The sequence below is a fragment of the Topomyia yanbarensis genome, chromosome 3, assembly GCF_030247195.1.
Source record: "Topomyia yanbarensis strain Yona2022 chromosome 3, ASM3024719v1, whole genome shotgun sequence".
NCBI classification, from domain to species: domain Eukaryota; kingdom Metazoa; phylum Arthropoda; class Insecta; order Diptera; family Culicidae; genus Topomyia; species Topomyia yanbarensis.
In genome coordinates, this window is record NC_080672.1 from 384,633,664 (window position 1) to 384,650,728 (window position 17,065).

General features: G+C 37.3%; 1 protein-coding gene across 5 annotated transcripts in view; it reads left to right on the forward strand.

Annotated features, from left to right (window-relative positions):
* The window catches only part of LOC131691280 (basic helix-loop-helix ARNT-like protein 1), a 261,600-nt gene that overhangs the window by 200,568 nt on the left and 43,967 nt on the right, over positions 1 to 17,065 (forward strand). For all 5 annotated transcript variants that reach the window (XM_058977559.1, XM_058977560.1, XM_058977556.1 and 2 more), the window contains 2 exons: positions 15,143 to 15,309; positions 15,429 to 15,586. In XM_058977559.1, coding sequence (XP_058833542.1) covers positions 15,143 to 15,309; positions 15,429 to 15,586 — 325 coding nt within the window. The remainder of the gene's footprint in view (positions 1 to 15,142; positions 15,310 to 15,428; positions 15,587 to 17,065) is intronic.

Here is a 17,065-nt window from a genome sequence, read left to right on the forward strand (position 1 = left end):
CTCGTGGAATTCGTTTATTTTCGGCTTTCCATTACACTGCAAGGAGGTGTAATATTTTCATATTTTGGTCATAAATTGTCTAAAATCATGAAAAACCATTTTTCATCACTTGTTATCGTATAAAAAAGCTTAAAACATGTGAAATAATTTTGGCCATGGATTTGATATAGTTACGCCACTGTGCGACGCTTAGATTGTAGATCAGGACTTACTACACAGAACTGTATTAATTATTGCAAGTGTGACAATATTTCGTAATCATAACTTATCTTCAAGCAGGGAAACACTATTTCACATATATGCAGCTATCTCATTTCAAAGATATGAGATGAGTCGTTAGTAATTTCGCGAAATTGGTTTTCTTATATGTTGTGATATATTAAGTCGTATCTAACTTTTTGAAGTCATTGTGATGTACATCGAAGTTGTACATAAGTTTGTATTGTATAATGGCTATTCCTATACACAGAAACAACTTTGAAAAGCCATAAACCGTTTGAAGTACAATACGATGGAATGTGAACAAAAATACGATTTTGGTGAATTTGAATGTTTGTAGATCCTATATGAATGTAAGTTGTAACGCCCTACGACCGATTTCGATCGAACATGATGTAATTTACACATCAACGCGATTCTGATCGAACTGTCGTTATAAAATCACGTTTTACATTTCTTATAAAAGAAATGTATAGAATTCGCTCAAACTTTCAAGATTTTTTCCGAGGCCCGGAGGGCCGAGTCTTATATACCAATCGACTCAGCTCGACGATTTGGGACAATGTCTGTGTGTGTCTCTGTGTGTGTGTGTGTGTATGTAACGGACAAATTCTCATTCGTGTTTCTCAGCAATGGCTGAACCGATCTTATCCAAACCAATTTTAAATGAAAGAACTAAAAAACAGTATGAACGCTATTAATTTGTTTTTGATTCTGATGTTTAGTTTCCAAGATATGAATGTTTAAATGCGTAAAAAGGGCGTTTTTTTGCAGTTTTTTGAAATTATCTGCCAAAATTGACAATATAGATTACCAATTTATATGTTTTTAGACAGCTTTAACGAATACCTTTCGAACAAGCTATAGATTGTAGAAATCGGACTATTACCAAAAGAGATATTTAACATTAAATGCGGACGAAAGATTTTTATCATTTCCCATTGCCAGAAATATGACCAAAAACATGTAATCTATTATTAACGCCAAAACGGCTTATTTTAGGTCAATAGTATCTTCGGAGAATTTAATGGAGGTAATATGCCCTTTCTTTTGGAATTGTACTTTTGCTGATTAATCCCCCTATGAGTGAGATATTTTTACAAATTTTCTTGGAAGTGATTATATCGAAATGATGTCTTCAGCAAATTTGTAGCTCTTACTTTTGCGAATAACTTTACTAAAGACTTTAAATATCTATTTTGAATACTTTAAAAGTTATGGCTTGTTGTTTGTTGATTACTCTTTGTCGCCCATTTATTGTTCAATATAGTAATAATCCATTGAAATAAGCTAAACATTATTTCGATAAAACGACTTTTGTATTTCATTTTACTATCTACAACCGCTAGAAATAATCACCGAACACTTCCAAGTTATCTGGAAGGAACTTGATACCTTATCAGTACAAAAATGTTCATTTGTGCGAACCTTCTGACTGCAATTTTTCTAACTTATAACCATCGGATCGAAACATATCGAAAAATGAAAAGCGAATTTAATAACTCCAAGCAACGGCGTAGCCAAAAGAAGGTTTCGGGGTTTAAGACAATACAACCCCCCCCCCCAACACACCCAAAAAAAAAAATTGGATTGAAGTTGAAAATTTATGGATGCTGACTGATTTAATTCAATATTACAATAACAATTATCTGATCCGTGGATTGATAACCTGTTGTTGTTAACATCATTAGGACTTTTGATAAATTGTCGGAATGGGGTCCTGATATGTAACTGATCTATTGGTCTTGATTTCACAGTTGTCTAATTGCATCAATATCAAATTCCTGCCTGAAAACATTCCAATAGAAAATTCCAGAGTGCTGTAATCAATCATAATCCTCAGATTCATTTTCAAATTGATCTCTTTTTTGTAGAAATGTATTGTAATAAGGGTCTTTATTTAATAGGAAGCGAAGTTAAAATTGATTTAATGTCTATGAAACATAAAAACTGCTCACCAAAAATGCATAACTTTCAACATTTTCCAAAAATGTTTTTGCCTTTCTCATTCACTCTAAAATTCGTCAATCTAATCCCGACCCGGAGGACCGAGTGTCATATGCCAATCGACTGAGTTCGTCGAGATCGGAAATTTGTATTTTTGATGCCAAATGACTTTAAAATGCATGAAACATTGAGATGTTTGACAAAAATTGACTTCTTTGGACTTTGGTACATTTTTGCCTTTCTCATATAGAAAGGTTATGCAATCACTCTAAAAATCGTCAATCATACCGGCCCGGAGGGAATATGCAGTGAGGGGTTGCTACTTTAAAATTAAAACTAATTTAAAATTTCTTAACAAGTTGAAAATTTTCGGCAGGACCTGGACCTCCCGGATCTTTCTCCATGATCCGCCGCTGGTTTCAAGCGATGTTTCAGTATCACATAGTATCTCAAGATCGTGGCTGTCGATCCATTGTATGTATGTGCAAATCGTACTGAACATATAATATTCATTTCCACCATTGCATTGAACATAACCAGCCATGGAATCGTAGTCTGGACAAATGAGAAAAGCACAAATGCACCACTAGGTGGATTAAAACAGGTTTTTATTTTGGGAATGCGTCGAGTTGAGACGAAAACGTAATATGATTAATAACGAGGATAACACTTTCCGAATGTAGAGAGAAATTTATGAAAAATGACGATTTCCATTCGACTCTAGCAGGTTCTGATCGATTTTGATGAGCATTTGATTTTTGTTGTACGATCACTTGTATGTATAGGCCAAATGTTTAAAAACAGTAATTTAAGGTCAAGATAACATCATTTTGAAACCGCCAATTTCGGAGGTTTAGTATCTTCGATGACTTTTACAAACGTTAAACAGCGCATCATTTGATAAAATAATTTTGACGGTATATCGTCCAAGAAGTATTTATGGTGAATTTTCTCAGGTTAATATTCATGACTACAATAAAGTCTCAACAAATTCGCTAAAGACACGAACTCTGTTACTATTTTCTGAAAAAATATTTCTGCATAATTTTAAAACTTCAAAAATTATGGTTTCGGAATTATGCCGTTTGGACAGTATGATCGATTTTCACCAAACCCCCACCAAACCGAAGTTCTGGCTACGCCGCTGACTTCAAGTAAGTAGAAACAAAGTCGTTCTACACTCGTTCACAAGAAACTTCTTCGAATGCTGAATATCTATTATAATACATTGACACCCCAATTGTATCAGCCAAACATGAATTGCCAAATATGATTTTTTTATTGCATCGAACTACAACAATTTTTAGGTAGCTTTCAAGAGGTTATTTTATAGACTTCTTCCAAAATTTGGCGAACCTATTCCAATTCGTATACCAATTAATTGGTATACTTAAGGGATTATATGTTGCAGATAGAGAAAATACTGAAATTTTCAGCTTTTTTCCTACACAATATTACGAAAGCTTATTAAACAATTTTTCCTAATAAGTTTGTGAAAATTATAAACTATTTGAAATTTTTTAATAGTTTAATTTTTTATTTAACCGCGATTTTTTAATAAATAGTGACCATCGCTTCACAACGTAGTCTATTTTTCATGGCTTGCGGTGAGTACGATCTCTCGAATTGCTGAACTGAAAATTATGGAATAGAAAATAATTTTTAGTGTTTAACTCGCCGTGCAGATAGCTCTGAATTAGACCCGCTGGTGCCCTAAGACGATTTCGCTAGATTTTCGGAGCACTGTGCACCCAGTGCATTAACGCAAGTGACGGAAGGCTATCGAAAAGTTTCGTGAAAATAAAAATTCCAGTAATGATGATGATTTCCCCAAACGGTTCGTTTTCGAAAGGTTTTTATTTGTTCTTTGGCATTAGGATTAGCGGTAATAATTTAAATCAAGGATACTACTGGGAAGTCACCTTTAGAAAAAGTCGATATCGAAGTAAAATTTGAAACTATGCACGCATGCACTTCAGAGTTAACGTGATATCAGGAGCTGCGATTTCATTTCAACGCTTTTTTGTGAAAAGGGCGATACTCCCAAATGTAAACATAAGGCTTTTTTCATACATGCGAATGATAAATAAATAACCCCTTTAGGAAAATTCAGTTTTCCCACCACAATTTAGATATTTTATTAACAGAGTATTAACAATAATTCGTTGGAATGTCTATTTTATGGGCCATTTTTTCGCTTTCCCATTGATTTGGTTTGAGATTTCTAGCACTGATGTTGTCCTATGCTGATTTGAGCGATTCTCTGAGTCCTGCCACTATCCCATGTAGTATGTGTTATCAAAAACATCGCGAAACATCAAGTTCTAAATGCTCTCAAACGATATAATATCCGAAGAGAGTGATAAGAGTTATAAGAAATGTCTCATCACACTGTTAGGTGGATTAAAAGCGTTTTTTCCAATAAAATATATCAAACATACTTCGGCAGCTTGAAATTGGCTATAGAAACGATTTGGATTTTTTGTAGATAATTTTACGAGTCTGTTTCTACATTGATACAGTCGTGATTCGCTGGTTGGACATTTTTAACTGGACCGCTTTTTAGTTGGACCTCCGCTAGTTGGACCACTTACTTTGACAATCAATCTGACAATTATTAGAGCTGTGAATAGATGCAATTACACTACTAACGTCTCCTTTGGAGAGTTTTTGACATCTGTCAGTCGGTCCAACTACCGAATCAAATTCGTTAGTTGGACAGAGGTGTGGCCCAACCAGCGAATCACGACTATATACGATTTGCAGTATTTTTCCTGCTGGCAACTGGCATGGAATTCTTTGCAGTAAGTAAACATAATCAATAAAACAATGAATATAAGTACAATTAACAAACTATTACTAGCAGGTGAAAGCTTTGAAGTGGCATCAGAAAAGAACTCGAGTGTTTTTTACAGTTTTTTAGTCCCATGTATTTCATTTATCACTCCTATGAGTCCGGATAATCCACCATTACGACAGTTTACTCATTTTCATATGAAAAGCTGTTTTTACTCATCAAAATTCTCCGAATAAATGAATTCCACAATTTGGCTAAGTAAATCCTCCGAAAAATTAGCTAATCATTCTATGACGGTATTCCTGTTGTGCTCTCAACCTTGCTGGCGCTCGTCATAAACATTACAAAACAAATCTATTATACTTTGTTTTCGTTTTTCATGGAGTTTTTTTTGGAATGGACACTTTTGATTATTTCCACTGAAATAAAGAAATTTCACGTTCTCTGGTGAGAGGGGAGACAATCAGGTGAATTGGATCGGATAAATTATTCTTACGCTAGTTGTGGAGACAGACATTCTTACCCGTAAAAGATACACATCGGAGAATACTCGTCTAGCGTGAGTGAGACTGTTATTGTTTACCGAAGCAGCCCATGTAAATAGTACTAGTGAACTGTCAAACAAGTGAAGTTAATTGTGGTGTTAAAGGGTTCTATGTCGTTGGTTCTATCTATCCATCTATCTATCTATCTATCTATATATATATATATATATATATATATATATATATATATATATATATATATATATATATATATATATATATATATATATATATATATATATATATATATATATATATATATATATATATATATATATATATATATATATATATATATACATAAAAGTCAATGTTTGTATGTATATGATTTATAGACTCCCAAACGGCTTAACCGATTTCCGTAAAAAATTATACACAGTAGGTATTTGTTATGGGGCGTGTTTGTGTGCTATTAGTTGAAGACTATCTGCCCGCCAGATGGCGGTTAGGAACAAATTGTGGTTTCCTCCTATTTCGTTGAAAATCGCAGCAACGCGCGATGGGTATTAGCTAGTAGGAAATAAAACCAAGTCTGGAAATATTCACTGTTGATTTTCTTTGAATGGTGTCAATGCTAGTTATATATATTCTTTTAAAATTTATTCCGTTCCGTTCCGACCACTAGGAGTTTGATAACAGTCTATTATCTTTCTCTGGACAAAACCAGCCTAGGGGCCGTGTGGCATCCGTCGGCGGGTTGAAGTTTCTCAACCAAGAATTGATCCACTGTCGTATGAGGCGACTTAAATGAGAGTCCTCAAGTCAAGGTGTTTCTCCGTGCCAGGGACTGAATGGCTGGCAGGGCTAAAATATGCCGACACGGAGTGTCGTGGGTCTTACCCTTGCTATGTTAATGGGAGGGGGGGATAAGGGTTTCGGCGTAGAAAAAAACACTTTTTTGGGAATTTTTTTAGAACTTTGCGTGAAGCAAATTTATTAAAACTTTTGTACATTATAGTGTATCATTTCAATAATATGCTGAAATTTATCTATGCAAAAATATCGACAAACGACTCGGTGACGAGGCTTTTTATACAATGTCTTTGGAAAAAAAAACATGATTTGTAGTGTTACCTGCTATTCAAAAACTGCTTAACCAATTTTTTTCAAACTTTTCATACACATTCTATGTAAAAACACCTAACCCCCACGAAGAGCTTATGAGATAATTTTTGATTTAAGGGGGTGTTTACTCATAAAAAGGCGAAATCTTACGTGTAAAATGTTTTTTTAAATGAGTGAAAAAACCCTCAATTGAAATTTTTTCCTAAAAACTCAAAGTAGGGGTTAAGTATTTTTTACATAGAATGTGTATGCAAAATTTGAAAGAAATCGGCTAAGTAGGCGGCGACCGTGCCATTTGAGCCAGACGCTACTGAACTTCTTTCTTCCCGATGATCTACTACCTAGCGAATCGGAGAATCTTCTGCTGCATTAGATAACGTAGCATTGTTTCAACCAAACACATTTTCGCTGCCATAACCAAGGCTGACACAACAAATTCACACTGCACTCCCATCGGGTTCAATATGCTTCCGCAATCTGCCTTTATTCGAACGAAGCATTTTTTCGCTGCAATCGTCGAGACTGCATGTACAAATTTACGCTGCGTTGCCATCGCCGCACAGTGGCACCAAACAAAGCTATGACGAAAATATAAAAATTATATATAGCTATATAAAAATTGGGTTTATAACAAATTTTGGATCTCTGAATCCCTTTCAGCTCTCAGTTTTGAGATCCCATATTACTTTTTTTCGATTATTTTTAAGTGGGCCGATTTGAAAGCGGCGGTCGGTAAAGGATTAATTGACACGCCAACAATAGTAACAAATCAAATCAGATAACAGAAATGGTTTCCAAAACTAGTATAAATCACTTAACTTTCAGCAATGTGAAGTTGTTTAGGTATCTAATTTGTAAGAATATTTATGAGCTACACGGCGTCTCCATAACAGTATTTTTAAAAACATACCCACAAATGCTTTGGCGCAGAAATGCGCGAGATGGGGCCCACATATCTTGAAACTACACTAAATTCTGAGTCAAATTCGTAATAAACGATCCATGGGAGGCCATCTTAAAAATTGTAATGCGTTTGAATATAAATCACTGATATAACATTTAATTTCTCAATTGCTTTTTCTTGATAGACATCAAGCATGAATTGTTACTACATAGAAGGCTGGAATCTATAGCTTACCAAAATCATTCTCCTTCTATTCAAAATTACTTCGATCGACCTTACAGTTCTTGAGATATCGCTATTTGAAGTTCAAAGGTATTGAAAATTGGTGTGAATTGAATTGAACAAAAATATTCGACATCACTTGCTTCAACGACATGCTAAAAATTGATCTTTTATCCGATTATTGTTAAAATTTGAAAAAAACTTAACTCAAACTTAGAGAAAAATAAAATAAATGCTCGCAAAATAATTCAAGAAAATGGATTTTTGGGGTTGCCACTGTGCGCCGGGACGTCCGCTATACAGTTCGCTACGGAAGCCCCCGAACGCTCTGATGCAGCCAACTACCAGCATAGTCGTCTCGGTCCTACGATTGGATGTTGTGTGCTGGTCTTCCGATCTTCCCTCCCTCAGGCGAGTTTCGTGTCAGTTTTCTTCCTGAAAACCGCTTGATTTCTAGCGTGCCATCGGGTACAAAATAATTGCTCACATCGCCGAGTTTGCATCCACAACCTCTCACTACGCTGCCGTCACCGGTATACGGCATTACGTAAGCCCTAGAGCGTTCTGATACAGTCGCACTACCAGCCAGTTACCTACCTCGTCTCTTCGCTCAAGCCACTAATTCTAAGTCTTCCGGTTTTTTTGTCCGTCTACTATCAAAATGTTCGAGGAATGCGATAAAAACTTAGGGTTTCTTACTGGTCCTCTCCTCTTGCTACTACGACTTTATTGTCCTCACAGAAACCTGGCTGCGTGCTGACATAAGTACATAACGCAGAACTTTCAATGAACCGTCGTGCGGTGCTACTTTGTCATTTTTCTTAACACTGTTTACCAAAATAAACAAAACACTTCAAGGATCGATAAAAGTGATTGAAGGCTCACATATAGTTTTTAGAAAGAAGTAGAAATTATGTGAAATGGAGGATTAATCACCAACATTTTTTTCAAAAGATGTATTAGATTGTAAAATTTCTTCGAAGACATTAAACCTCCAAAATTGGTGAAATTTTTAATCCCACCTTGTGACGATTTTTATAATTGATATTACAAAAAATCTTTAAAAGCTCTTAAAAACCAATTCTGACATACTAGATATAGGTAAACGGAAAACGCCATTTTACATCAGTTTCCTGTTTTCTTGTCTAAAAAATATGAAGTCTCAACCCACTCAAGTTGGTTTTTTAGACGCACAACGTTATAAATGTTAAATTTAAATTAATTCTTCATTTAAGAAAATACGATAAATGGGTGATGTTTTATTGTTGAAAAAACCTATGATATGAGAACGAATTAATTTTTTTTATTTTGATTATAGAGGTTTTAACCTTGTGGTCATTCGCCTCTTTTTGGGTTAGAAAAATCTCTTTAGAAGAATTTCTAACTCTATGTGCGGGGTTGGGAATCGAACCCAGGTGAGCTGCGTACAAGGAAATCGATTTACCAACTAAGCTATACCTGCCCCCCACGAATTAATGGTATTTCAATAAAAGTAAATAAAATTGGTTAATTTTTATTTTATATCGAATACAAGAAGTGTGCAATGTAGCCCCCAGCTAGTCCATATGTAATATTTTAAAACGCCTTGTAAACAAATTTTGTATTTGTGAAACAATTCTGCTCATATTTGGCATTCATAATACATACACGTTGACGATAAATCTGTGCTGATATGATACACATCCATACATTATTGAAGAAGTTATAATTCGTCAAAATAGAAAAATTGATAAAAGGTGCGCAAAGAAGCTCCGAATGACGGAACTACACAGTTTATCGTTGTGATCGCAACTCTTCTTCAAGTCAACTGGGACGCGGTGGCGGCGTTCTAATCGCGCTATCTCACTTGCACTGTACTAAAATTTTCTGGCATTGAATGCTTGGAATTGGAAAGTTATTGTGCGTATTTTACTTCCAAGTCGCTCTCTGCATATTGGTTGTAAATATCTGCGGTCGAGCAGCAGTCCAGACTTGTACAACGCTTATGCTTCTGCAGTTCACAACCTTCCGCATCGCCGATCGATATTCAACGACCTCAAATGTGTCAAATAAACTCTCTCACCAAAGTATATAGACGGAAACTCGATCTGGCATTCGTTAACTACACTTATTCGGTTGTACTAGTTTAACCTCCGACATCTCTACTCTAACTGGTCGCTCACCATATACTATTCGTACTAAATTTTAACAGACATATTGAAACGGATAACGATTTTACCGATTCCATTGACGGCATTAACTTTGGCTCCATTTCCGCGGTCTTTGATACAAATGACTTGTGTACATTTTTGAACGGATATGATCTAAACAATGCTGTGACGGAGTAGTATAAACTTCAGCTTCAAAAACAACGCAAGCGATACTTCCGTCACGAGACCGACGACAACAAAATTCTTCTTGAGAAATCGAGGCTCTCCGTTCAATGAAACCTAGAAAGCACATTCCATATTTTCTGGGCAAAATCTGGGAACGCCTGCGTGCTTTGTCTGTAAGATCGTACAAGATTACCTTAGTTTGGGTTCCCTCGCATTGCTCCATTCCAGGTAATGAAGAAGCGGACTCTTTAGCTAAGGCGGGCGCTTTACAAAGTGACATATATGAAAGACCAATTAGCTTCAGCGAATTTTTCAGTATTACTCATCAGAGAACCCTCGAAAGTTGGCAAACTTCATGGAGCAATGGTGAACTGGGAAGGTGGCTACATTCGATAATCCCTAAGGTATCGACGAAACCTTGGTTCAGGGGGATGGATGCGGGTCGGGATTTCATTCGCGTGATATCTCGGCTCATGTCCAATCACTACACTCTGGACGCACATCTCCGGCGTATTGGGCTCGTGGATAGCGGTATCTGCGCTTGTGGCAACGGTTATCACGAAATCGAACATGTTGTCTGGGCATGCGTCGAGTACTGTTCTGCCAGATCTCAACTATTCGATTCCCTTCGAGCCCGAGGAAGATCACCCAATGTCCCGGTTCGAGATGTACTAGCAAGCCGCGATATTCTCTACATGTCCCTTATATACACGTTCCTCAAAACCATCAATATCCAAATTTAAATGCCCCTATCTTTTCTCTTATCATTCCCAGAAGTGCCCTCTTCCGCCTACCGTACCCCAACGATGGTTTGATACGACTCCAAGACGAGACAAAACATCTGTCGAATGAACCAACAACACGAGATCTACAGTACAACATCACACGCGCAGCGCGGTGTGTTTCCAATCCGTATCTGAGCCGTACTACGAAATCGTCTGGAGGAACCCCTGCCGGCTCGAGGAAAACCGCCCGGCGTCCCAATACTTGATACATCCGTTCGAATCTGTAATCCTGGCCGTTGATTCCTGATGCCGGAAACTGAAAGTTTATATCCCCCCCCCCTCCCCGTTCAGCCTTGTCCACCCTCTCTCCCATGTCTCTGATACTCAGATGTATGACTTCACCCCTTCTCCCCTTGAATATCTTCCCAAAACTTATGTGCCCCCTATCTTCTAGTTTTAGTTGATCAAACCGTTCGAATCTGTAATCCTGGCCGTTAATTCCTGATGCCGGAAACTGAAAGTTTATACTTCCCCCCCCCCCCCCCCCCCCCCTATCAGCCTTGTCCACCCTCCCTCCCATGTCTCTGATACACAGATGTACTTCACCCCCTTCTCCTCTTGAATAGCTTCCCAAAACTTATGTGCCCCCCTATCTTCTTGTTTTAGTTGATCAATATTTAATCTCGTTAAGAAATGCACAACAGTACCACTACTTTAAAATAGCCCCAATTATTTCCCCATAATCTTGAACAACTCTCTCTAGTTATTTCTAGTTAATAAGCTTGTGAAATGTTCCGCTTAGTTAATAATTAATTTCTACTACAATCTCCCTTCTAAAAATCATAAAGTGAATTACTATAAAAAGAACACACAAAATGATCCGTCCCCCAAATCTTACGAATATTATATTATACCCTCTTTTATATGTATAAGTTAGCTGTAAAGTTTTTTTTAGTTTCATTATATAAAACAAAATAATATTGAAATGTGTAACCTCCTAGTTTCAAGAAATTCAAAATGTAAAACAATGAAAAAATGGCACCTTTAAGCTAACGCATACGTGCCTTATCAAATAAACAAATTGAAAAAAAAAACAAAGTTCTTCATTGCCAAACCGAACTGCAATACAAAACGACCCGAAATTTCTCGCTAGCGGGGACAACGAAGCAACTACTACTACTACCGTCCCACTCCATTATTTCTCATTCTTGGCCAAGGCACTCTTCATCCTCAAACCACAGTATGTAACTACTGATTCCAGATTACAAAGCGGTTATTCTGTCAGTATATGTACCGTATCATTGCACGCAATGATGTTCCAAGCCATTTGATAGCTTTCCAATTTCCACTTTAGCAAACTTAGGTTATACACGGTATACTGAAAAGAAGCATCTCTGTGGTGTGATTTTCATGGGATGTAACTCTTCTAGGGTTGCCACCCCTCGGAGTTTGACTCGGAACCTCCGGGTTTTTGGAAGCGATCTACGGGCCTCCTTAATTTAAATCGATTTCTCTGGGTTTGGTGGAAAGATGGATAATTTCAACTGTTTTGAATTTATTTTATGCTTTGCAAAATATATAAAAAGTGCAAGTAGCGCATTTACTATTACTCTGGTTTAGATGAACCTACCAAATATTTCTGATTTTGTACGTGAAACAACGAAAATGAAAAACAAGTGGAATTTACTACAACTTAAGGAAAATAATATTTCGCTATATTGGGCATCCCACTAAGCAAAGCTGTCATTTATACACATTTATCTGTATTATACAGATTTTTAAGCGCAGATACAAACCTGATACAGAATACAGATTTTCAATACACGATACAAGTTTACACAGGTTTTTGAAATTTCAATTGAAAACGTTATTGGCGAACCCTTCATGGAACCGTTCTCATTAAGAAGAGCCATTTCTTCAACAATTTTTTGTCAAATTAACCATAACACTTTTTATATTAAAAAAAAATAAAAAACTACTGAGTCAGGAAATGTACAGATTACTTCAAAGTACACATTTTAAACCCCTTTTTAATGTTTGAATTTATAGTAGACAATACTTAATACTTTTAAATGCGCATCAATTATCAAAATTCTTTTTCTTCAATTAGTACAGACAAATACAGATTTTTACAACGAGGATATAGATTTTCAACAAAATCATCTGGCAGCTCTGCCACTAAGTCGCTCAAAACGGTATAAAATCGTTATTTTTCTGAAATTTTGCAAAATCACCTCGCTGTTTGTGGTGCTTATCTGCAGCTGCACCAAGGGGTGAATTCAGCCTAATCCAACTGGCTAGGTTAGCAACAAACGAGTTTGATGCTTTGCGGAGGAGAGCAGTGCTCGTTCGACTTATCCACAGCGAGAGTATCTGGTGCTTTTGAATTCTTTGCACTTAGCTGTGAAATTCTACACCTAGTTAAGCCGACAAAACGCACACAAACGCGAAAAATGTTCAGCTTTTTTTTGACGGAATAGACGACTGATGCGTAATAAACTTTGCAAAAACTTAACACTCTACGGTGTTTGTGAGATAATTTTGGTAATTTTCCAATCAACCGGTGCTAAATTTCATGCCGAACTACAAAAGGAATGCAAAAATACGTACGTGTCTCTGCGACTAAAGTGCTCAAAAATGTCGAGCAGTCGCTTCTGTTTCAGTTTCTGTCTGCTTTCACTTAAAGTCCTCCACCCCAAGGTCAGTATCTCTGGGCCAAAGCCTCTCCAGAGGTGGCAACTCTAAACTCTACATCTACAATGTGCATACCTGCTCAATTATGGGGGCCTCTTGGTTCAACGATGTCCATGGACCCAGAGTTGTCTTAAAACGGCCCTACTAGGAAGCAAATTGATTCGAACTAATCTTGTGCTTGGTGGTATGATATATACGTTTGATAAGTCGTAATTAGGGAGACACAGTAGTATGACTAATTTAAATGTAAACTTCTTTGCTTACTGCTACTTAGAGTCACACATTCTAATAGTAAGCATTGCACTTTTCCCGAGACGTTAGTTGTTTTCCATTCTAGGTTTATAACTGATTCACTATTAAAGATCCATTCGTCTGTAGTATATAAAGAATAATTCAATAAGGTACTAAATTATTTATAGAGGGTAACGATATTAATCTCTTAAATTTAGAGAAATTGTTTATCAGCCATACTAAAGATATCCTCGAAAAATTCTTCGCTAGTGCCTAAAGTAGGCAGTCTGATTTCAAATTCACATATTCTTCATTAGAACCACAGCCACAGCAAAATAAGTCTGAACAAAAAGAACCCTCCCGTCACTATGCTCAGTCCCATGTAGATCATGTAACCGAATCCCAAAAGCCAGGACGAAGGTTCCGGTATCCGACCGGTAACAATAGCTAAATAGTTTTCGTTCATCACTCTTCTCGGAAGAATTCATCAACCTGGTGTCCTTTCTGAACGATTGAAAGCTTCCCCCTTTCGATGCCAAGGTCATCTTGATTTGTTTACGTCGCCATTTGTATCATATGCGCACAAACACACACGCACGGTTACCGCAGAAGGAGCTGATAACGTTAGGGAAATTGAAAAAATTATATATGCCATCTTGTGTCAGCGTAAAAGGCTCCTTCGGGATAAACAGGCAGCACACAGGCAGGTGAGCTTACCAAAGAAAGAAAAAAGTAGGTATTCGCCACAGTCTCACTGAAAGCAATTCCCCGTTTCGATTAAAGCTAGAGGAAAAGTACGCTTACGTCGAAGGCTGTAGCCGAAATGAAAACACGATTTTCTACTAAAACTGTCGGCATCCAGCATCCTCCGGAGAGAAGAAAGGACAAATATGGAAAATTTGGGATTTGGTGCCTGGGGTGGAGCCTCCACGTCTTCCAGGAGCAATTTAGAAAGGGGTGGGAGGATGGAAAAATTTGCTTAAGCGGATGTTCTCGTGGGAGTAGCATGAGTAGCTGTGAAAGTGAAACTCGCTTTTCCGCTAGACGGACACGTTTTGAGACCAGATATGATAAATAAAGTAGATTTAGTCATTATTCGCGGGTTTTTCTATTTAAACAAAAATCAACCAGCTCAAATCTTTCACGGGTTTCCGTCTGCAACTGTTCTTAGCGATACGTCCTACGCTCAAAAGGTTAATTCGCAAACATACTTCCCGGAGCGAGAAAATTACTTGAACTTGATTATGGATTCGAACTTTTCTCTTGGCACAACTCCGTACTAATTTAATGATGATTGCCTTAAGTGGGAGATGCTTTTCGGGTGGGTTCTTCCTGTGTAATTCGTTTTCCGCTCAGTGTGTATTAATATTCAAGCAGAACAACATTGTCATTTCCTTTGGAATGAACCCTTTCATAAATTTCACGCTTTATAATTGACTTCATATTTATCTCTCTCTTTTCTATTATTTTCCTGTCAGGAATGGCCGTGAGGCGAGAAATCGGGCGGAGAAAAATCGCCGGGACAAATTGAATGGATCGATCCAGGAGCTCTCTGGCATCGTGCCCCACGTGGCGGAATCACCCCGGCGGGTTGACAAAACGGCTGTGCTGCGCTTTTCCGCCCACGCTCTTCGGGTGGACTATGGTGAGTTGGATTTTTTTTTCATGTAGCGAACACGTCGTGTATTATTTTCGATTTAGGTGTGAGCATCTGAGTACTTCAATATTAACTATTACATTTATATTCTAACTCTCGTTTCGCAGTGTTTGGTAAATCGCAGCCAGAGCCGGTGAAAGCAGTGAAGCCCGAAGTGCAGGACAGCCTATTTCGCATGCTGAATGGGTTTCTGTTAACGGTGACCTGTAGAGGACAGATCGTACTGGTATCTGCTTCGGTCGAACAGTTTTTGGGACACTGTCAGGTGAGTTACTAACGATGTGGAATTTTTATTTTATTTTCCCCTTTTTCATGGGCTGGTTGACCATTGCGGTTTGAGTCGTTCATGTGCGGTGATTAGTGAGGGAACATCCCCGATTTTGTTTATTTGTCCATCATTTTTGATGGGAACATCCGATTTTGATTGTCGCCAATTCTCACTCAATGCCTAACCTCAAGTCAAATAACGTATTAATCTACGTATCGTTTCGATATTAAAATTTTCGAAAGGTCTGCTTTAGTAAAATAAAATCGCTTGGTCACTTAAATGTTCTCAAGTTCCTATAACCCTATCCAAATATTAAATTTAAAATCCTTTTGCCTTACTCCTTCGGGACTTTTTTGAAATGTCGATGTTTTAAGTGATTGCATAGCTTTTCCTAGTATGAAAAAACTGTATTAATCCTCGTAGTGGTTCAATTGTGCCTTTCTCATTTCTTCAAAATATGATTCCACAGCTGATTATGTTCAATCTAATTGTGGAAATGTCTAATAAATTCCTAGTTCACCTGTATACATTGGTTCGGCATCTACGAGCTTTATGAGCACTTGAAACAAGAAAATATATACTTAATTGGCTTAATCAGCATTAGTTCAATGGTGTCTTATTGCTAACTTTTTATCATGCGGGGGTGGGTGTAAGAATTGGATAAAAAAAATTCAGAGGCGCCTTTTTCTGCTTATTTTGGTATGCCTGGTGAAGACGATGGGAATGAGAGAGTTATGGGTAGGCTGGATGACGTGGTAGCCTGACGGGGGGAGTGGTGATAGAAAAGGATCTGAGAGGGTTTGATGGGCGGGGGACTGCGCTGTTGAGGCTATACGACATGTGGGGGAGCAACACCCCGCCAGACACCCCTGTTAAATTCCAGAATATCTATTTAAGTCGAAAAATTGGCTTAGATTAGGTTGACAATTTTCGGAGTAATAGCAAAACCTTTCTTTTTGAGAGGCAAAAAGTAAGTATTATGATGGTACAGGTATATGGTAAATTCCTATGTGACCGCACTAAGGGACCATTCACAAATTACGTAACGCAAATTTGTCCAAAGTTCACTGTCACCTCTCCCACCCCTGGTAACAAATTGTCACAAATTTCTCTATCATCCCTGTCCCCTATTACGTAACAAATTTTTTGCACTCAAATTTTAATGAGATTATAGGTGTTTTTTAATGTAAAAATGTCTGAGGAAGACGATGGAATTGGAATTTTCAAAATTAAAATATATGTATTGAGAGAAAAATTAACTTTTAATATTTAACTGTAAAAATCGCATAGTTGGCAGCACTGCGGCCATAAATTAATATTTTTTATACACTCTTTGATGAAAATTTCTTCAAAAACCATCTTTTGTTTTGATTCTAGAGTAAACAGAACCGGTGATATGATCAAAAGAAAATCAAATTTTTGACAGTTCCTTAAAACGGAGGGTGCTCCCATGGCCCGAGGGGTGGTTCAAATGAC